Raw genomic sequence first — 23350 nt, 5'->3', positions numbered from 1 at the left:
GTAAACTGGATTTTGCTCAAACTTTCTGATTTTGTTTCTAATTTGTCCGTCTTCAATTGAATTTTAATGTTGTTTTTAGACCCGATGGAAGTGAATGAGGACACAGAGCATTTAACAAACGAAGATGGAAACATCATTTCACAGACTGAAAAGAATTTCACACAGAAACGAGCTGGAAAAACTGGAGTCAAAGGATCTTTCACCTGATCTGAGTGTGAACAAAGTTACAGACAGAAAAAAAACCTAAATGTGCACATGAGGATTCACACTGGAGAAAAACCGTTCACATGCTCTCAGTGTGGAAAGAGTTTCACATCCCAAAAAAATCTCAAAAAACATCTGCTCTCTCACTCTGGAGTGAGATCATTCAGCTGTGATCAGTGTGAGAAAACATATGTTTTTGTCTTATCTGTGCTCTGACTGTGGGAAGACCTTTGTTACATCCAGTGACTTAAAAAAACACCAGAGAGTTCATACTGGAGAGAAACCGTACAAGTGTTCACACTGTGGAAAGAGTTTTGCTCTGTCAGGAAACCTGAAAACACATGAGCGAGTTCATACTGGAGAGAAACCTTATGAGTGTTCACACTGTGGAAAGAGTTTCGCTTATTTATCATCCTGTGCAGATCATGAGAGAGTTCATACTGGAGAGAAACCGTACAAGTGCTCTTTATGAGGAAAGAGTTTCACCCAACTATCTAATCTAAAGACTCATGAGAGCAAGCATTAAGATGAAGATCTCTAAATGGTCATTTTCAACAAGCACAACTAGACATGAATTATTGTATTGCTTTTATTCTCCCTCTTCTTTTGAAGCAGATTCTGTGTCACATCATCAGGATAAATCAGTGTTTCTGTATAAAGTGAACATTTACAATCCCACTCTAGATGGCAGCGCTTGTTGTCATTCTCAGTCATTTCGAGGTTTCATGGATGAAGAATCGGCTCTAAATCTACTTTTGCCAACTTCTGGACAAGGGGGTAATCCATCAGCCGGAAACTGAAGCTTCGCGGGAGCCGCCATTGTAGCAGACTGTTATGGACATTTTTATATTCTCATTTGATTTTATTCTCTTTTGTTTGTATTCCTGAGTTACGAGAACAGAGAATCTTGTTTTTCTAGTATCATGTTTACACAGCTGAAAAACCCACCAAGAAAAGATCTAATCTGGAGAATACAGGGCGATCCCACACCTTCTGCCCCAGGGGAGCAGGAGGTAATTTAGGTTGTAAATGAAGACCTTTTGACTTTTCAAGAACAAAGGACAATTCGACCTCCTGAGGAAAAGGAGGGGCTTACGGCTTCTCAAGAAAAACTGTATAAAATGTGCTGTTTGTGGAAATCAAGCAGGTCTGCCCTTTTCAAAATCGGGTGGCTGCAGTTGTGGAAATGGTCCTCAAGAATAAAGCCTTTTCTCTTTATTACAATTTGCCTCTTGAAAGTTTCTTGACCTTTTTGATGCTGGTTTTTGTTAACCTCTGAAAATTGCTATTACACATTGCAGACCTTCACCTGCTGTTAGCATTACATTGACTCCCATTCATTTTGGCGTCACTTTGACAGCGAATAACTTAACATCTGAGGCGTTTAAAGACTCCATTTGTCCATTATTTATTTCTAAAGAAACAAGACAATCATAAGGCTCCATTACTTTGTATCTTACGTTATGGCCCCGTAGAAGCAGTTTTTGTAAAAATAGGCTAACGATTGCGTCATAACACGCGACTCTCTGTCACACAGTAGAGAAATTACCGTATAGACAGGAGGAGAAGCTCATTTAAATCGGGGGGATGTGGAGGCATAAAGTCGAGGGAGAAGCCCATTGAGAGTCATAAAGTTGATCCTGCTGCTCATGAACAGCTAATACTCACGATCTCCGGCTCTGCGAGATTCGGAAGGGAATGATTCTGATTTCTCTCGGCACAGCTACTAGAAGACGTACAACTGTCAGACAGGTTGCTCACGTCACATCTCCGTCGTCAAGCTCAGTTTGAGCCTGCGCAGTCGCTCAGCCATCAGGAAGAATGGGCTTCTAATGGGCTTCACTTTTCTCAGTTGAAGTCCATGGGGTCGCTGTGTCCATTTCTTTTACTGTCTATGCTTCTGGAAAGGAAAATAAGGGACACTCAAAATATTTGTAATTCACCACACAGCATTTCAGTGTCTACAGTTAAGTATGTGTATTAAAGATCTATAAAAGTTTCTCAGACATAAACACATTTGGGTCATTTGTGTCAAAATTGACTGTAATTCATATTAAAGACATCTTAATATTCTTTTAGATTACCTTTTCTTTTGGTTTCTTAATTTTTAAGGCCAAATAGGATTAATTTCCAGAGATATAGTGATCTCAATGTGGCTCTATGAGTAAACTGGTACACATTTTCAATGGCTGCACATTTTCTGAATAACAAATAATGATAAAACTAGAAATATATCTCTTTTTTTTCTATCAACACAATTGAACATTCATGTCTGAGTGCCATAAATAGTCTTTTTCTAAAGTCGGTGTGCCCATAACTCTAAAAGTATACTTTTTCTTAATAAACTTCTCTTTTCTTCATTTTAAAGGCCCTATTTGGTTATTGTTAGTGTTATCCCATAGTGTTGGCGCAGCCATGTTCTTGAAGGATAACTGGTCAATTTTAATAAACTATACTAATAATAATACTAATACTAATACATCACACTTGTATAGCGCTTTTCTGGACACTCAAAGACGCTTCACATGCAGAATAAAACAAAAAACAAAAACAAAACAAAAAGGGGATTTTAAGGAAAAGTTCGTTTGAACAGGTGGGTTTTGAGTACTGATTTGAAGTTTGGCAGTGAATCAGAGTTTCTAATGGATGTAAGGAGTGAGGACAGCAATAGCGAAAGTTCGATCCCCCAAGGTCCGGCGGTTAGTGCGGGTGATCGGGGTAAGGTGGTTTGTGCTAGATGAGCAGAGGTGGCGGGTGGATTGGTGCTGTACCAGAAGCTCAGTGAGGTAGGGCGGGGCCAGGTTATGGAGGGACTTGTAGGTGAGGAGGAGGAGCTTATATTTAATGCGATAATGAACAGGTAACCAATGGAGCTGCTGGAGAACGGGAGTGATGTGTTCCCGGGACCGGGTCTGGGTGAGGAGGCGGGCGGCTGAGTTCTGGATGTATTGTAGTTTTTGTAGTTGATTGGTAGGAAGTCCGTAGAGAAGGCTATTGCAGTAGTCAAGTCTTGAAGTTATGAAGGCGTGAATGAGGATTTCAGCTGTTGACAGGGTGAGGGAGGGGCGAAAACGGGCAATGTTGCGGAGGTGGAAAAAGGATAGTTTAGTGATATGGTTGATGTGTGTTCGGTATGAGAGGGTTGAGTCCATTATGATACCAAGGTTTCGAACAGAGAGGGAGGGGGAGACATTCTGTCCGTCGATAAGGAGAGTAAAGTTCTGAATAGAAGAGAGGAGTGATTTTGGGCCGGTGATAAGGAGTTCTGTTTTATTGCTGTTGAGTTTAAGAAAGTTATTGTCCATCCAGGTCTTTATGTCGGAAATACAACCGGTGATGGTGGAGAGGATAGCCGGGGGTGATGGATTTGGTGGATATGTAGAGTTGGGTATCATCGGCGTAGCAATGAAAATGGAGTCCATGGTGGCGGATGATCTGACCGAGGGGAAGCATGTAGATGGTGAAGAGGAGGGGGCCGAGCACGGAACCTTGGGGGACACCATGGGTGACAGGGGAGGTGTGGGAGTTGCAGTTGTTAACAGAGACAAAGTGGTGACGGTCAGAGAGGTAGGAGGTGAGCCAAAGAAGTGCTGTGCCAGAGATGCCAATAGATATAAGACGATGGAGGAGGACAGTATGGCCTATAGTGTCAAATGCAGCGGAGAGGTCGAGGAGAAGGAGGATGGATATGGAACCAGAGTCGGCAGCAATGAGGAGATCACTTGTGACTTTAAGAAGGGGTGTTTCTGTGCTGTGGTGTGGACGGAATCCGGATTGAAATGTTTCGAAAAGTTGAGGGGAGTGGAGATATTGGTGGAGTTGTGTGATGGCGCGTTCCAGAATTTTTTAGAGTAACGGGAGATTGGAGATGGGTCTGAAGTTGTCCAGATTGTCAGGGTTCAGGCCAGGTTTTTTCAGGAGGAGTGTGATGGACGCAAGTTTTAGCGGGGATGGAACGGATCCAGACATGAGGGAAGTGTTAATGATCATGGTGATAAGAGGGATGAGGATTTGTTGACAGGTTTTAAAGAGGGGTGAGGGGATCAGGTCAAGCTGGCAGTTGGAGAATTTCATAGTTGAAAGGAGTTTGGAGGTGTCAGAGGAGAGAAGGAGGAGAAACTGTGGAGTGTGAGCGGAGTAAGTTGATATTCAGGGAGAGGAGAAGCGGAGGAAGTGGATGTTAGTGAACAGCGTATGGTATGGATTTTGGTATGACAGGAAGTTATTGCATTTGTCTGCAGTGAATGTGGAGGTTATATTGTCCTTAGGTTTGGTCAGTTTTCCAAATGTGGGGAAGACACAAGGGGAAAACACACACATACCTCTGCTGTTGGACTGGAACCTTTGTATTTGGCATATTTCTATTTCCATCTGTGGAAAGCAGGTTACATACATGTAAGCAGTTTGAGCGCACATCTATTACAAACATTAACACTCACTTGCTCTCATACTGTACAGTATATCATTATAATAACATGAACACAGACCCGGTACCTATAACCAGTATGTAACCGGACCCAGTGCCGCTGCTAGCCATCTTGGTGCCCTAAGCATAATTCCTTTATGATGCCCCACCCCGAGAAAAAAAAAAAAAGTTTGTTTTTGCCAGTTTAACTTTTTATTATCAAACATATAACTCAATACCAATAACAAAATAGCAGCGTCACAGTATAATTAAGAACAATAAAAAAGAGAAAGTAAAATCTTCACATTTTTACTGAGGTTCTCTGATGTGTATCCGTCACCAAACTGCTGGTTGAGGGTGGTTGATCAGGGCTTGGTTCTGTTGTAGAGTCTACAGTCCTGCTGGCCGCTGGGTTGATGTGTGCCTGAACTGCCGGTTAAGGGTGGTTGATCAGGGCTTGGTTCTGTTGTAGAGTCTACAGTCCTGCTGGCCGCTGGGTTGATGTGTGCCTGAACTGCTGGTTGAGGGTGGTCGATCAGGGCTTGGTTCTGTTGTGGAGTCTACAGTCCTGCTGGCCGCTGGGTTGATGTATGCCTGAACTGCAGGTTTAGGGTGGTTGATCAGGGCTTGGTTCTGTTGTGGAGTCTACAGTCCTGCTGGCCGCTGGGTTGATGTGTGCCTGAACTGCTGGTTGATCAGGGCTTGGTTCTGTTGTAGAGTCTACAGTCCTGCTGGCCACTGGGTTGATGTGTGCCTGAACTGCTGGTTGAGGGTGTTTGATCAGGGCTTGGTTCTGTTGTAGAGTCTACAGCTGGGTTGATGTGTGCCTGAACTGCTGGTTGAGGGTGGTTGATCAGGGCTTGGTTCTGTTGTAGAGTCTACATTCCTGCTGGCCGCTGGGTTGATGTGTGCCTGAACTGCTGGTTGAGGGTGGTTGATCAGGGCTTGGTTCTGTTGTAGAGTCTACAGTCCTGCTGGCCGCTGGGTTGATGTATGCCTGAACTGCTGGTTTAGGGTGGTTGATCAGGGCTTGGTTCTGTTGTGGAGTCTACAGTCCTGCTGGCCGCTGGGTTGATGTGTGCCTGAACTGCTGGTTGAGGGTGGTTGATCAGGGCTTGGTTCTGTTGTAGAGTCTACAGTCCTGCTGGCCGCTGGGTTGATGTGTGCCTGAACTGCTGGTTGAGGGTGGTTGATCAGGGCTTGGTTCTGTTGTAGAGTCTACAGCTGGGTTGATGTGTGCCTGAACTGCTGGTTGAGGGTGGTTGATCAGGGCTTGGTTCTGTTGTGGAGTCTACAGTCCTGCTGGCCGCTGGGTTGATGTATGCCTGAACTGCAGGTTTAGGGTGGTTGATCAGGGCTTGGTTCTGTTGTGGAGTCTACAGTCCTGCTGGCCGCTGGGTTGATGTGTGCCTGAACTGCTGGTTGAGGGTGGTTGATCAGGGCTTGGTTCTGTTGTAGAGTCTACAGCTGGGTTGATGTGTGCCTGAACTGCTGGTTGAGGGTGGTTGATCAGGGCTTGGTTCTGTTGTAGAGTCTACAGCTGGGTTGATGTGTGCCTGAACTGCTGGTTGAGGGTGGTTGATCAGGGCTTGGTTCTGTTTAGGGCTGCAACAACTAATCGATAAAATCGATAATAATCGATTATGAAAATCGTTGTCAACGAATGTCATTATCGATTAGTTGGTCTGCTTACGTCACGGGGAGCGTTTACTGGTGATTGGTTGAAACAGGCCAATCAGGATGCTCTCTGTCTTACACGCGCTTCATGAGGCACACACGCAAGGTCTCTCTCCCTCCGTTGCTCTGCTGCGCGCTCGCGCTACACGGTTTGGAGCACAGTCTCTTCTGTCTCACATGCGCGCTCTTGCTTGCGTGCTCAAATCCCGGGAGTTTGAACTAATTTGCGAGCCGCTATCAATATGCGGGTGACTTCCAGAACTTCCGGGAGACTTGGGATGTCTGTATTTTGCGTCTCGAGCATCAGGTTGCGCAATCAGTTCGCTCGCAACATAAGTGATGGATTAAAATAGTGCTACCGCAGAAATATTAAATTAAAACGGTCTTTACAAAGCGAAGCACTAAATATAAAGGCAGTTAATAACAGCAGCAGTAAATTATTGTTTTTTAGTCACTGTACTCAGTGGTTTTCAGCGAATGTTTGTGCACTAATGCATAATTTTTCCTGTCTTTTTAATCAAGCCTGTTAGCTTGCTGCGTACCTCCACTCCGCTCTCTTTATATAGCATTTGTCTACTATTAAGTTTTAATTGTTTTTCAAACGCGATCTACTGCGGCTCTACGTTCACACGCTTGTTTTCAGTCTTTCTATATTTATTTTTACAAATTATCCTTATAATTCAATTAATTTTGAATAAAAATTAAATGAATTATATATTTGAGATGTTTTTAGTTTATATCTTCACATCTGAACAACATGTCTGTAAATTTGTTTTAACAAAAATTGTGTTAAAACAATATGTTGGATATTTAAATGTTTTTTTTTTTACATTAATCATGGTTGTCAACTTGCCATCAGCAATTATCATTAAAAACAATGCAAATATTGATATTTGTAAAACTCAATGTGTGGCTTTTGCACTTTTTAAAGTACACTTTTACACATAAATATCCTAATTTAGGGTTTTAGGTAACACTTTATTTTACGCTGTCCTTGTTACATATGTTACATGTACTTACTGTAGTAATAACAGTAAATTATGCATAATTACATGCAACTATCCCTCAACCTAATCCTACCCTATTCCTATAGTAAGTACATGTAGTTACTTAATATTACTCTGTACTTAAATATATAATTACACTGTAACAAGGACACCTTAAAATAAAGTGTAACCGGGTTTTATTTAGTCATAATAAACAAAAAATCTAATTGAATTTTTATCCGATTAATCGAAAAAATAATCGTCCGATTAATCGATTATCAAAATAATCGTTAGTTGCAGCCCTAGTTCTGTTGTAGAGTCTACAGTCCTGCTGGCCACTGGGTTGATGTGTGCCTGAACTCCTGGTTGAGGGTGGTTGATCAGGGCTTGGTTCTGTTGTGGAGTCTACAGTCCTGCTGGCCGCTGGGGTTGAAGTGTGCCTGAACTGCTTGCTCGTCATCTGTATCTTCCTCTTGGCCACGTGCTCCTTGTACGCATCTATCTCAGCATTGCCCCTGCATTACTTTAGAAATAAGAAAAAGGATCAGTATAGAAAGAGACAAAATATTCAAACAAAATCATATACCGGAAAAAAATATAAATATTTAAAACTGAAAGCATGCGGCCAAGGAGCTCTCCCCCTTTATTCCTTATTTATCAACTATTTGATAAATCTAATCTAAGATAAAAGCATAATAGAATGAGATGCAATATTGCACACAATTCAACAATAATGTTTGCTTTATATCATTCATGACATTTTATATTTATATCTTATACCTCCTACAGGAATAAAAGCAAAATGGTACTGAAGCAAGATAAATTGATAGCCTACCTTGGATGCGTGTCTGTCACGGAACGGGTAAGAAAAAAAAGTGTGAGGACTCAAGTGCAGGAGAAATTATATTTATTTACAAAAGAAAACATAAACACAAAACCCACGACGGGGAAAACATAACTAATAAAACTAAAACAAACAGAACAAGAAACTTACTGGAGGATCACAGGGAACAGGGAACAGGAAACATTAGACAACGATCCGACAAGGACTGCAAACAAGAGGAGACTTAAGAAGGGAACAAATCAAGAGGGAACAGGTGGGAGAACTCAAACAATAATTAGGTAACGAGGGGGAGGGATCAGACAATGACAAGAGCACATGGCTCAACATAACAAAACACCCATGTGCATCACAAGACAGGACAGACATGTGACAGTGTCATTGCTTCAGTTGCTCGAGCGCCTCTACTGGTGGAAACCATATTAAACTATCTAACCTTCATACAAAACAACCAATATAAAATCTATTATCTTGTTTGAGATTATACAAACACTATTTATCTTCCCAAATATATTTGATTTGGAATAAAGTTTTAAACTTGGAATTGAATTTAATTGTAATTGTATTCACCTTCTGGACACCTTCTGGATTTTAATGTCATTTTTGAATTAATTTTAAAGTTATATGGTACAAGTTTAATTAATAAAACATGTGAGTGTTATTAGATATGAAGATTTACCTTAACAACTCCAGTTGTGTCTGAGCAGCTCAATGCAAGTTGTCTGATTTAAATTTCTGCAGTGCCAATAAAAATAAAATCACATTCTGATAAACACAGTAAATTAAATCAGTTAAAAGTGTTGTGCCTGAACGTGTTCATTGAACGATAGTTCATGAACTCGTTCATATTTTGGGCGAACGCGAACTGAACGTAGGTGTCTGTGAACGCACGCTCTCTCAGTTTAACTTCGTTCGGTAGGGTGCTAGATTTCTATAGAGCTTTCCAGGCGAAAACCCGGCTAAAACACACCGTAAACAGGCCTTAATATGTAGCGGTGGAAAAACACCCAATCTGGCAACACCAGCCACCAGTGTCGCACCGCCGCATGCGTATTCAAAACAAAAAGCAGACACCCGACAAAGCAGCGTGGAGGCGTCGTATGATCATTTAAACGAGTTTTATGACAAGGTCGGTGAGGATGGGAAAAATCTTATATTTCTGTGCAGAATTAACTATGAACTATGAACTAGAAGTGAACTCAGTTCAAAATTGTGAAGTGTGAACTGTGAACTGAACTAGTTAATTTTAAAATTTGTGAACTGAACTTTGAACTAGTTCATGTAGAAAGTGAACTTTCCTAACACTAGGGGTGCTTCTCATTTTTTATTTGTGCATCCTCGTTTCCTTTCCTCGCTTCCTTTCCTCGCGTCTCAGCTCCACCCCCTGTAGGACGCGAGGGAAGGCTGCAAGGAAAAAATATGAGGACGGAGGAATTGAATGAAAGCTTTTTTTATACATTGGAATACTTGATCACTCGAACGTCACTTCACTGCGTCATCAGCAGCGCTCAAAGGATCTGCCCTCATGTTGTTAAAGTTTGTTTATTTAAGAAATGAATAATAAATAATAATAAAGCAAGATACCTTGTTGAAATATGTGAGTTGTGTGGTTTATGTAAACTACAAAAGTAAAGTATAAATTCAAATGATTGTGACAGATGTGATGGGGGAGGAGAATTGATATGTGCGTCATGTTTAGTCGATAAAACTCTTCCGCAAAGGGTACACCTGTGTATCCTCGCTAATGACTCCTCTGGAAGCCTCCTCACTCCTCGATCCTCGCCTCCTCGCGGTGCAATTAGAGAATTGAGATGTCCTTCAAGATGGCTGAGCTCGATCGGTTTCCGGGTCATAGGATGGAGGACGGAGGAGCGAGGAGACGAGGAGGGATATTGAGAAGCACCCTAGGAATACACAATGTAACTTCTGCCGCTTAATAACAAAACTTATTTAAAGGAATAGTTCACTTAAAATTGAAAACCAAACAGTTGATGGACCCATTTGTTTCCATAGTCCATCAACTGTTTGATTATCGACATGCTTCAAAATATCTTCTTTAGTGTTTAGCAGAACAAAGACATTCATACAGGTTTGAAACAACTTGAGGGTGAGTAAATGAGGATCACCAAGCTGGGCATTTAGGCATATTTCTGTGTGTTTTTAAGTGTTTAGGCACAAACCTAAAGTTCACTTTTCTTTTCCATGTTCCACTCCGTCTCGGGGCGCACACACAGAAAGCCGCTTGAGGAACAGTATCACTTTCGCCTCTTAATGCAGTTTTAATAACTCTTTATTATTGAGTATGTCCTGTAGTTTAGTGAAAGTAGACTATATTATACAACAATCACTGATCTAGCTGGTTTGGACGTTAAGTTTGGGCTTTTAGGGAGGATCGAAAGTTCGGAAGGTGTTCAGTCAGATTTAATCGAGGTTGTTTAAGGGTTAGTTCGCCTCAAGAAAAAAAAAGTAATTCATTCATTACATTTATATAGCGCTTTTCTCTGCACTCAAACTGCAAAACTGTTCTGACTGTTCTGGCAAAACATTTGCACCTGGATAATTGGGAGTGATTGTAAGTGTGATGATCATCTGCTAAATGAGCAACAACGACCACAATTCACTCCTTCAGTCAGTGAAGCTCCCACAGCCGTTCATGAGAGTTTAAATGCTGGGGAATATTCCCATCTTCCCACAGGAGAAGAAGAAGCAAGCAGGAGGAATTACTCCAGGAGAAACTACGGACATACGATTGTAAAGATGGAGATTAAGGAAGAACCCTGCAGAATAAAAGATGAAGATACAGAGGAACAAATAGGTTGGTGTTTTCCTTCATTCTCTTTAATGACTGATGAGGAACATTAAGATGAAAACTCACATAAAACAAGAAAATCCCAAACTAGATATTTGTAGACTCAGTAGTAAACTGGATTTTGCTCATTTTGCTCAAACTTTCTGATTTTGTTTCTAATTTGTCCATCTTCAATTGAATTTTAATGTTGTTTTTAGACCCGATGGAAGTGAATGAATGAGGACAAACAGCATTTCGCAAACGAAGATGGAAACATCATTTCACAGACTGAAAAGAATTTCACACAGAAACGAGCTGGAAAAACTGGAGTTAAAGGATCTTTCAGTGTGGAAAAAGTTACAGACAGAAAAAACCCCTAAATGTGCACATGAGGATTCACACTGGAGAAAAACCATTCACATGCTCTCAGTGTGGAAAGAGTTTCACAACAAAAAGAGTTCTGAATGACCATATGCTCTCTCACTCTGGATTGAGATCATTCAGCTGTGATCAGTGTGAGAAAATATTTGTCTTTGGATCAGGCTTAAGAACACACATTAAAACTCATGCTGATGTGAAGCCACACTTTTGTTCTTTATGTGGAAAGACTTTTTCACGACTGCAAATTTTAAAAGATCATGAGAGTATTCATACTGGTGTGAGACCTCATGTGTGCTCTGACTGTGGGAAGACCTTTATTACATCGAGTGACTTAAAAAAACACCAGAGAGTTCATACTGGAGAGAAACCATACAAGTGTTCACACTGTGGAAAGAGTTTTGCTCTGTCAGGAAACCTGAAAACACATGAGCGAGTTCATACTGGTGTGAGACCTCATGTGTGCTCTGACTGTGGGAAGACCTTTATTACAGCGAGTGACTTTAAAAGGCACCAGAGAGTTCATGGAGAGAAACCGTTCAAGTGCTCTTTATGTGGAAAGAGTTTCACCCAACTATCTAATCTAAAGACTCATGAGAACAAGCATTAAGATGAAGATCTGTAAATGATTATTTTCAACAAGCAAAAATAGACATGAATTATTGTATTACTTTTATTCCTCCCTCTTCTTTTGAAGCAGATTCTGTGTCGCATCATCAGGATAAATCAGTGTTTTTTGTATAAAGTGAGCATTTACAATCCCACTCGGACATTCAAAATATTTGTAATTCACCACACAGCATATGTAATTTCATTGTACAGTTAAGTATGTGTATTAAAGATCTATAAAAGGTTCTCAGACAGAAACACATTTGGGTCATTTGTGTCAAAATTGACTGTAATTCATATTAAAGACATCTTAATATTCTTTTAGATTACCTTTCCTTTTCGTTTCTAAATTTTTAAGGCCCAATAGGATTAATTTCCAGAGATACAGTGATCTCAATGTGGCTCTATGAGTAAACTGGTACACATTTGCAATGGCTGCACATTTTTTGAATAACAAATAACGATGAAATTAGAAATATATCTCTTTTTTTTCTATCAACACAATTGAACATTCATGTCTGAGTGGCATAAATAGTATTTTTCTAAAGTTTGTGTGCCCATAACTCTAAAAGTATACTTTTTCTGAATAAACTTCTCTTTTCTTCATTTTAAAGGCCCTATTTGGTTCAATCCCATAGTGTTGGCGCTGCCATGTTCTTGAAGGATAACTGGTAAATTTTAATAAACTATACGAAGGGAAAAACACACACATCACTCTGTATTTTGTTGGACCGGAACCGGAACATTTGTATTTGGCATTTTTCTATTTCCATCTGTGGAATGCGGGTTACATACATGTTAGCAGTTTGAGCGCACACCTATTACAAACATCAACACCCTCACTTGCTCTCATACTGTAAAGTATATCATTATAAAAACAAAACACATGATGAACACAGACCCGGTACCTATAACCAGTATGTAACCGGACCGAATTAAAACGCAGATTTCGGTGCCTCGTTTCGGTGCCACTTAAATGCTTCAGCTGTCCGTTGAAATATTTGCACTCTGGTTCTCCGAAACGGACGTAAGAAACATCACAGATAAATCACCCGTTAACCCTTTGACGCGTACGATCAACTTCTAAATTCAAATTTGCGTTCGCGTGTTGGCTGGCGCTGAGCCAGAGACAGACGCTTTCAGCGCTGTCATATATCACAACTATTCAGTGTTTTCAACCACATAAGGTTTATTTTTGGTTTCAGAAAATACACATAACCTAAGTACTAGCAAAACAACATTTATAGTTTGTAGAATACACACTGATGTCTATGGAAGCGGAACAATCCTTTCAATTATAAATTGATGACGTGTTTAGATATTGTGTAGGTAACACAAGACTTCACCAGCCACTTACTTTAAAGGAGAACTCCGGCGCAAAATGAACCTTTGGTCTAATAAAACATTGGTACCTAGTCAACCGTTCTCTGAGATTTGTTTTCATGATAATCGAATGTAAAGAGTTTTATCTCTAAAAACTGTTTAGCGTATAACGCTAGTAATGGGGGCATTTAATAAGTAAAAAGAAATCGCTAGTTTATACCACTAACAAGACTCAAAATAGCCCCACACGAACACAGTAGCATAATGAGGGTCCCTACATGCAAAACGAAGCATTGAGAACTTTGTAAGTGTACAGACCGTTTAATAAGAAGATAAAGATAAAGACAGTCCACTTCGTGTATACAGACAGGAGCCATCTTTGGAAAACAGTCTCGACTAATCAAACCACGAACGACGTGCTAAGTGAGCTGAACTGTATGAATGGCGTTCGTGGTTTGACTAGTTGAGACTGTTTTCCAAAGATGGCTCCTGTCTGTATACGCGAAGTGGACTGTCTTCATAATATATCTTCTTATTAAACGGTCTGTACACTTACAAAGTTCTCAATGCTTCGTTTTGCATGTAGGGACCCTCATTATGTTACTGTGTTCGTGTGGGGCTATTTTGAGCCTTGTTAGTGGTATAAACTAGCGATTTCTTTTTACTTATTATATGCCCCCATTACTAGCGTTATACGCTAAACAGTTTTTAGAGATAAAACTCTTTACATTCGATTATCATGAAAACAAATCTCAGAGAACGGTTGACTAGGTAACAATGTGTAATTATAAGACAGTTGCAGCTCATACAGAACGCTGCTGCCAGGCTTCTGAGCAGAACCAGAAAATATGAACACATCACACCAGTCCTCAGGTCTTTACACTGGCTCCCAGTTACATTTAGGATTGATTTTAAAGTATTATTACTGGTATATAAATCATTTAATGGCCTAGGACCTAAATACATTGCAGATATGCTCACTGAATATAAACCCAACAGATCACTCAGATCATTAGGATCACATCAGCTAGAATTACCAAGGGTTCACTCTAAGCATGGAGAGTCTGCTTATAGCTATTATGCCAGCCGCAGCTGGAACCAGCTTCCAGAGGAGATCAGATGTGCTCCTACAGTAGTCACATTCAAATCCAGACTCAAAACACATCTGTTTAGCTATGCATTTACTGAATGAGCACTTTGCCACTGTGTCCGACTGTTTGTACTGTATTTTATTTAATTTTTTATTCTAAACTGTTTTAATTATTCTTATTTCTTTTGATTATTTTAATCTCTTTATTCTTAACTGTTTTAATTATTCCTATTTCTTTTGATTTTTCTATGTAAAGCACCTTGAATTACCATTGTGTATGAAATGTGCTATATAAATAAACTTGCCTTGCCTTGCCTTGCCAACTTGCCTTGCCTAATTAGACCAAAGGTTCATTTTGCGCCGGAGTTCTCCTTTAAAGGGATAGTTCACTTTGAAATAAATTGTTGGTATGTTTTAGCTTACCTCATGGTCACCACCTCTAAGAGCATGCACAGAGAAGTCCAAATTAAACATGATTTAATGACTCGTAAATGTAAGTACACATTGATGGCCTAAGACACGAAACGAGCGGTTTGTGTGAGAAAACGAACAGTTTATATCGTTTTTACCTCTTGTAACCACAGCCACCCCCTCAGATCACTTGGACGTGGCCGTCTCTGGCCCCCTGAACTGTCGGCACAGCCCTGGCCCCCTGAACTGTTGTATTTGTGAAGTTTTGAATTTAATAAAAGACTACTGCACTTGGATTCTGTTTCCTCCTCTGCTTCAACCAAAACGTAACACATGCATTAAAAACAGTTTATCAGGTTTCATTTGTTGATTAAATAAAATGAAAACAACTCATAATCTTAACACATTTGAATGTGAAAAACCAGCCAGTAACGAGTTTACGTTTCACGAGCGTAATGAACAACATCAGTTGGTTCATTTCGATTAATTTCTGAGTCATTCACTAAATGAACTGACTCATTTAGTTGTTTGGATTTAGATTTCTCCAAATAAATAGTGATGGCAATTTCAAAACATTGCTTCATGAAGCTTCGAAACCTTTACAAATATTTTGTTCTGAATCAATGGTTCAGAGCATGTATTAAAGAGTCACGTGATTTCAGTAAACGAGGCTTAATTACCTCACAACTGTTTAGAAACACCGAAATGTCAATGGTTCACCGCTGATGATCTCTGTCAACCCATGAAACATGGAGTCAAGAGGAGAACCAATGTACAAGTGTGTGTTTTTACCTGATCTCTGATCGGTTTTATAAATTTGTAGACGTTTTAATTAGTATAATTAAAATTAATAATGGTAGTTTATAGCATAATTAACTGAGCCATTCATAGAATCATCCTTTCAAACTAAAACCGCACCTGATTTTTCCATTTATATTTAAACAGGCATTAACAATATGAGAGATGAAGTTCCTGTAAAAAATACTTCATCACTGCAGTGCTCTAATGCAAGTTATAAAAAGGATGTTGTTTAGTTAGTGGATACATGCAATGCATTATTGACCTTCGTGTCTCATACAGTTATCATGAGAACAGCAGAATAAAGTTCAAAATGACAGTTCTTATTCTTCAAAATATGACTGGTTAATGTACTTGGTACTTGAGTATGAGAAAATAAACAAATTGTATATAAATTGTACAAAACAAGTTCATATTCTCTGGACGCCGGCATAAATGAGTGTTACTGCATTCCTAACATGTCTGGACAGTGGACACACAAATCTTATTTGATTACTTGCAATTAATAGTACAGACAGTATGCCTTCACTATTATTTCTCAATTCACATTTATTTGTATAGTGTTTTTCACAATACATATCGTTTCAAAAGCAGCTTTACAGAAAAAGCATATGCCAACATTACAATTTAGAGTGAACTGTTATCAGAGCTGTCTGTGTCCAAGTTATGCATTTCAGAAATGTACATATACAAATAACACAGTTAGCTAACAACGTATTAATTTAAAGCAGAAACAATGAGATAGTTGAGGTAATGTGAACATGTTAACAAATGATTCGGATATATAGAAAATTGTAGCATTGGTGCATGTTGATTCAGAGATGCTTCATCTGAAGTCTTCATAAGAGCCTGGATCCAAACTGGAGCTGACGTACTCTAGTTACTTCAGGATGGGCATCCCGAGATAAAACAGAAAAGCAAATGTAAAATACTTAGCTTTGGACAATGGGCAACTTTGGGCAACCCTTTTTCTCATGATTCCGTAGATGAGATAATTGGTTGAATCTCTTCTCACATGAAGAGCAATGATAGGGCTTCTCTCCAGTATGAACTCTCTCATGAGCTTTCAATACTCCTGACCGAGCGAAACTCTTTCCACAGTGTGAGCACTTGTACGGTTTCTCTCCAGTATGAATTCTCTGGTGTCTTTTTAACAGTGTGTTTGTAAAAAAGCTATGCCCACAGTCAGAGCACACATGAGTTCTCACACCAGTATGCACACTCTCATGCACTTTTAAATACTTCAGTAGTGCAAAACTCTTTCCACATAAAGAACAAATATGTGGCTTCTCACCAGCATGAAGTTGAAGGTGTGTTTTAAAGTGTGATTTCACGGCAAATGTTTTATCACACTGATCACAGCTGAATGATCCCTGAACTTCAGCGTGAGAGAGCAGATGATCATATAGAGGCCTTTTCTGAGTGAAACTCTTTCCCCACTGAGTGCATGACAACAGATTTTCTCCAGTGTGAATTTTCATGTGTTTATTAAGCTCTGATTTACGTATGAAACTCTTTCCACACTCAGAACAGGTGAAAGATCCTTTGTCTCCAGATTTTCCAGCTTGTTTTTGTGTGAAATTCTCTTCAGTCTTTGAAACGACTGCATTTCCATCTTCATTTTTGAAATGATGAGATTCTTGAAACAGATGTTGTTTATCTTCATTTTTATCCATCATTTCTCCATCTTCATTTTTATCCATCATTTCGCCATCTTCATTTTTGAAAGGATGAGATTCTTGAAACAGATGTTGTTTATCTTCATTTTTATCCATCATTTCTCCATCTTCATTTTTGAAATGATGCGATTCTTGAAACAGATGTTGTTTATCTTCATTTTTATCCATCATTTCTCCATCTTCATTTTTGAAAGGATGAGATTCTTGAAACAGATGTTGTTTATCTTCATTTTTATCCATCATTTCTCCATCTTCATTTTTGAAATGATGCGATTCTTGAAACAGAGGTTGTTTATCTTCATTTTTATATTTCAGTTCTCCATCTTCATCTGTAAAATGATGCTGTTTGTCGTCCTTTTCTTCCATCAGGTCTAAAATCAAATAAAATTTCACAAAATTCAAATAAAGAAGGACAAAGGAGAAATTAGCACAAATCCTTAATTTAGCACAAATCCAGTTTACTACGGAGTCTAATAGTATCTAGTTTTAGATGTTTTGCTATATATCTGGCCGCGAGGCCAAAGCCGATTCGAAAGGCCTGACTAGAGTTTGTTTTTTCCAGCTCAAAAGCCAAAGGAGAGCTGCTAGACCACCCTGGCTGCAAAATAAAATTTGCGTCTAGACTTCTAGACCAGTGGTTCCCAAACCTGTCCTGGCGACCCACCAACACTGCACGTTTTCTTTGTCTCCCTAATCAAACACACCTGATTCAACTCATTAGCTCATTAACCCATGTGATAATGAGCTGATGAGTTGAATCAGGTGTGTTTGATTAGGGAGACAAAGAAACATGCAGTGTTGGTGGGTCGCCAGGACAGGTTTGGGAACCACTGTTCTAGACTAGGATGTAGAAGGTTTGCCGCCATTTTATTTTGTATATATCTTTTCACACTGTTTTTGGTTTAGGAAGCTAAGTTTATTTTTTTTTATTTTAGGAAATGTAGAGGTTGATAAAAAGATTTTGTTTGCTATTTTGGCCTAGTCTATATCTAATGTGTTCTTGTGGCAACATGTAAGGAAAAAAGAAGTGTAATAATGGGAGTAATAACTTCCAACATTTTCATAAGAATATAGGAAAACACCAACCTATTTGTTCCTCTGTGTCTTCATCTTTTATTCTGCAGGGTTCTTCCTTAATCTCCATCTTTACAATAGTATGTCCGTAGTTTCTCCTGGAGTAATTCCTCCTGCTTGCTTCTTCTTCTCCTGTGGGAAGATGTGAATATTCCCCAGCATTTAAACTCTCATGAACGGCTGTGGGAGCTTCACTGACTGAAGGAGTGAATTGTGGTCGTTGTTGCTCATTTAGCAGATGATCATCACACTTACAATCACTCGAGATTATCCAGCTTTAAGTGTTTTAGCACTATACGTGTTCATACCGAGCAGTATGAGTCGTACCATGCAGTGGAAAAGAGTATCTCTTTCCGATTTTATTTTAGTTTGTTTAAAAAAAGACTTTCAAAATTTCTATAGATATATTTTTATGAAAGATATAACAGAATGATTTGATGCACTAATTTACTTTATGATATATGTGTGTAAAATTGCTATAAATGTGTGGTCCCATTCAATTCAATGCATTTACTTTGAATATTAATGTGTTCTTGTGGCAACATGTAATGAAAAAAGAAATGTTATAATGAAAGTAATAACTTGGCAACATTTTCATAAGAATACATGACATACAATTTTCCCTATTCAGTCGTTGTGTTTCCCCAAAATGCCTGATAAACATGCTTTAAGTCCTGGTCAGTGTTTACAAGTAACTTGGGTAAGTAATCCGATTACTTTTTCAGGTAACTGGTAAAGTAACACATTACTTTTCAATTTGCAACAAAATATCCAAGATACTTTTTAAAATAAGTAACTAGTTACTTTTTCACATTTATTGACTGACAGCTATCCTGTCCTCGTGTTGAGAGAAATAAAGTGAGGTGTTGTGTGTAAACATTATGCATTTACTCATATCACTTGCACAAAAACATTCAGATTTCCTCAAAATGAATAAAAACAGGAATATGCAACCTCAGAATACGATTTGAAAATCACTCAGATTAAACATCATATTTAGATAAGAGTGCTAAATTTGATTCAGTTGTAATGGTGAAACCTCCAAACATTTGGTATCTCTGAAAAGCCCTGAATGTGCTCTTTACAGGACTGTGACATGAATGATCTCAGAGAAATTCACTAAAATATAATGTCCTCTACAGAGGATAAAGTCTATGCCTGGGTCTCAGAAGGATATGTCAGTTTTAATCGTAATGTTCCTCATCAGTCATTAAAGAGAATGAAGGAAAACACCAACCTATTTGTTGCTCTGTATCTTCATCTTTTATTCTGCAGGGTTCTTCCTTAATCTCCATCTTTACAATAGTATGTCCGTAGTTTCTCCTGGAGTAATTCCTCCTGCTTGCTTCTTCTTCTCCTGTGGGAAGATGGGAATATTCCCCAGCATTTAAACTCTCATGAACGGCTGTGGGAGCTTCACTGACTGAAGGAGTGAATTGTGGTCGTTGTTGCTCATTTAGCAGATGATCATCACACTTACAATCACTCGAGATTATCCAGCTTTAAGGTTTTGCTCCAATAATAATTTAGAAACAATTCCTCAAATTTATCTTATTTTTTGAGAAAGCGGGAGACAATATAGGAAAACAAAAAAAAATTTTTTAAATGAAAAATAGATAAATGGATAAAAAAATTAAATTTAAAAACTACTTGTTAGAGCTGTTAGAACTAGGGGTGTAACGGTACATGTATTCGTACCGGACCGTTTCGGTACACGACTTTCGGTTTGGTGCACATGCGCACCAAATGCAATATTACGTCAAATCTGAGTTTCCACACGAACATATTAAGTGTCGGAAGTCTCCGCGTTGCACTTGAGCGGTACATACACGGCACGCCTCTCTCTCTAGCGTCATGGCCAATGCAGACAAGCCAGCAATAGTATCCAGCTGCAGACCCGCAGCACCGAGATAGGTCCGACTGCAGAACCGCAGAACCATACGTCATAGCAGTGTGAGGATGACAGCGCCAGCCTGACAGACTGATGCCGGAAGTGGGCGTGGCCAGGCATTGCGCTACTTCTGTGTTTTAGAACGTTTCAAAGTTTAAAACAATGCTATTATAAATATTTGTTTTTAAAACGATTTAATTAAAGATATGTTTAAGATGTGTATATATATATATATATATAGTTGTGTGTATATATACAGGTGAAACTCGAAAAATTAGAATATTGTGCAAAAGTTCATGTAATTCAGTAATTCAAATTAAAAGGTGAAACTAATATATGTAGTATATATAACTATATACATATGCATGATTATACTTTTCAGAGGGCCGACATTTCTGTATTTAAAATCCTTTTTTGTATTGATTTCATGTAAGATTCTAATTTTCTGAGATTTTAAATTTGGGGTTTTCATAATCTGTAAGCCATAATTATCAAAATTATAACTACATATATTAGTTTCACCTTTTAATTTGAATTACTGAATTACATGAACTTTTGCACGATATTCGAATTTTTCGAGTTTCACCTGTATGTATATATATATATATATCAAATATTATAAAATATAATAATTATTTGTCCTATTAACAAAAGACAATATACTACTATTAAAAATGCTTTTCAATTCAATCAAATGTTCAAGCTTTGTTTTAATTTTATTATTATTTTTGTTTAAAGCTTTATTCAATTTATATTGTTAATCATTTGACACAACAAATGGATAAAGTATAATTTTAACTTTTAAAAAACTATTTTGTTAATACTCAACCATTTCACAACTAACAATTTTTTTTCATAGACCAAACAACATAATTCTATGGTGGACTGAAACAAAAATTATTAATTAAATACAATTATTTTTTTCCTCTGAAATGGCAAAAGCATCACACACAGATGTACCTGCTCTAAATAGCTAAATAATAGTAATTAAATAAAAATAATAAATCGAACTAAATAAAATAAATTATAAAAAACAAAATCAAACCAAAGAAAATAAAAGCGAGTGTCATGACGAAAGGCGCCTCATGAAATCATCAGGATTAACTCCATGTGTATGGAGTTTTGATCTATTTAGTTTATTTGTCACTTGAGAATTATTGTTAAATGTGTGCCTGCATAACTTTAATAAGATTTATTTTCTTTGGTTTGATTTTGTTTTATATAATTTATTTATTTTATTTATTTTGATTTTATATTTTGATTTAATTACTATTATTTATTTGGAGCAGGTACAGCTAGTGTGTGATGCTTTTGCTATTTCAGAGGGGGGAAAAAACACATTTTATTTAAAAAATGCTTTTCAATTAAATCAAATGTTCAAATGCTCAAGCTTTGTTTTCGTTTTATTATTTTGTTTGTTTTAAGCTTTGTTCAATTTATATTGTTAATCATTTGACACAAAACAGATGCATAAAGTATCATTTTAACTTAAAAAACACTATTAAATTTTGTTAATAGGCTACATTGCCTGTCTTTTGTTAATAGGACAAAACATAGTTATTATACTTTATAATTTTATAAATATTATATTTTATAATATTTGATATATATATATATATATATATATATAGGCCTATCTCTTAAATATATATTTTGAATGAAATCGTTAAAAAATATATTCATAATAGCATTGTTTTAAACTTTCTAAAACACAGAAGTAGCGCAATGCCTGGCCACCCCCACTTCCGGCATCAGACTGTCAGGCTGGCGCTGTCGTCCTCACACTGCTATGACGTATGGTTCTGCGGTTCTGCAGTCGGTTACTATTGGCAGCACCACCAGTTTCAGAACCCCAGCGCCAGAACCGGGAGTAAGGGGCGGAGCTTACGTTCTAACACCAGCGCCAGGACCGGAAGTGAGGGGCGGAGCTTACGTTCTAAACCGAGTAACGCCACCTAACGTTTTGGAGCGTAATTTGCTTAGACACGAAACGGCATTTTTACACACGAAACGTCATACTTTATTCGTATTATAATGATACATTAAGGTATAGTACAATAAGCATTTTAAAACATTGATTTTGTGTAATATAATTCTATATAGTTATCCGTTTCATTGTATTATGAGAGTTACTTCCTGATCATGATGGTGAAAAATAATACTTGAAACTTATGGTCATTTTATATAAAATATACTTTATTTCACAAGAACATGTGCAGCATGCATTTTTCTTTATGTAAAATAATGTCAAAAATCTAAAAAGAGAGAGAAAATCCGGCATTGTTTTAAAAGAAACAATAAAAATGTACCGTACTTGTCTCCTTTACACGCCTGGTGTGGCTGCAGGTCTGGGTAAATAAAGGCCGGTCTCAAATAGAGGTCGGGTCTGTTTTTTAGTTTCAGGTTGTATTAAATCTTCTAAAACCCGTCAGATCGTCCGCTTTTTGGCGGCCGCCAAAGCAAATTTGTGTCCCGCCAAAGCCTATTTTGATCGGTGAGTGATGTAGAATAGAATGACTGCTGCGCATGACAGGGCAGAGCAGAGAGAGAGAGAGCCCTGGCCGCGCGCGCGCACTCTCACGTCTTCAAACAACACGAGCGCTGTCTTGCTCTTTATTTGTCACATACCAGTTATAGTTCATACAAGGAGCAGTGACTCACTGTGTAATAAAAACATACCCTAAATATTATTTAAAAGGTGCAACAATTTTAAATATTTTCAAATACTTGCAAAAATAACCATGCTTGTGTCATTGTAAATAATTCCGCCCCTCCCTCACTTCCGGTTCTGGCGCTGGGGTTCTGGCACTGGGGTTCTGAAACTGGTGGTGCTGCGGGTCTGCAGCTGGATATATCTCCAAGCCAGAGCTTGAAGACCCACCCCATATCATTAAGGACTCCTGTTTGGGAACACTTCAGTTTCCCAGTGAAATACGTAGACGGACAAAGACTAGTTGATAAGACGAAAGCAGTGTGCCGACATTGCTCAGTAATGATTGGGTATGTATGTAGCTGGCAACACTTCGAACTTGTTAACGCACTTGAAAAGGCATCACGCGAATGTTAACATCACTACTACGAGGAAAAAAACTTGCGTAGTTCAAACGCAGCTCCCGTCGGCATTTAAAGTGATACTTCACCTCTGTAAAAAATGAATGTGTATTTAAAATGGGTCATTTATGTAGAAGAAATGTGA

At 38.4% G+C, this 23350-nt stretch overlaps 2 protein-coding genes across 3 annotated transcripts in view; one reads left to right on the top strand and one right to left on the bottom strand.

Annotated features, from left to right (window-relative positions):
- LOC130073045 (gastrula zinc finger protein XlCGF7.1-like) overlaps positions 1–23350 on the bottom strand; it is a 471752-nt gene that overhangs the window by 289324 nt on the left and 159078 nt on the right. The gene's annotated exons all lie outside the window — the stretch shown is intronic.
- LOC130073057 (gastrula zinc finger protein XlCGF8.2DB-like) overlaps positions 1–23350 on the top strand; it is a 154058-nt gene that overhangs the window by 448 nt on the left and 130260 nt on the right. The window contains exon 2 of the mRNA XM_056238479.1: positions 10815–10928. Within this exon, the coding sequence (XP_056094454.1) occupies positions 10815–10928 (114 nt within the window). The remainder of the gene's footprint in view (positions 1–10814; positions 10929–23350) is intronic.

Source organism: Rhinichthys klamathensis, unplaced genomic scaffold (genome assembly GCF_029890125.1).
Source record: "Rhinichthys klamathensis goyatoka isolate OS25496 unplaced genomic scaffold, OSU_Roscu_1.1 h1tg000523l_1, whole genome shotgun sequence".
NCBI lineage: Eukaryota > Metazoa > Chordata > Actinopteri > Cypriniformes > Leuciscidae > Rhinichthys > Rhinichthys klamathensis.
Note: the sequence above shows the minus strand (reverse complement) of the source record. Positions and strands in the feature narration are given on the sequence as shown.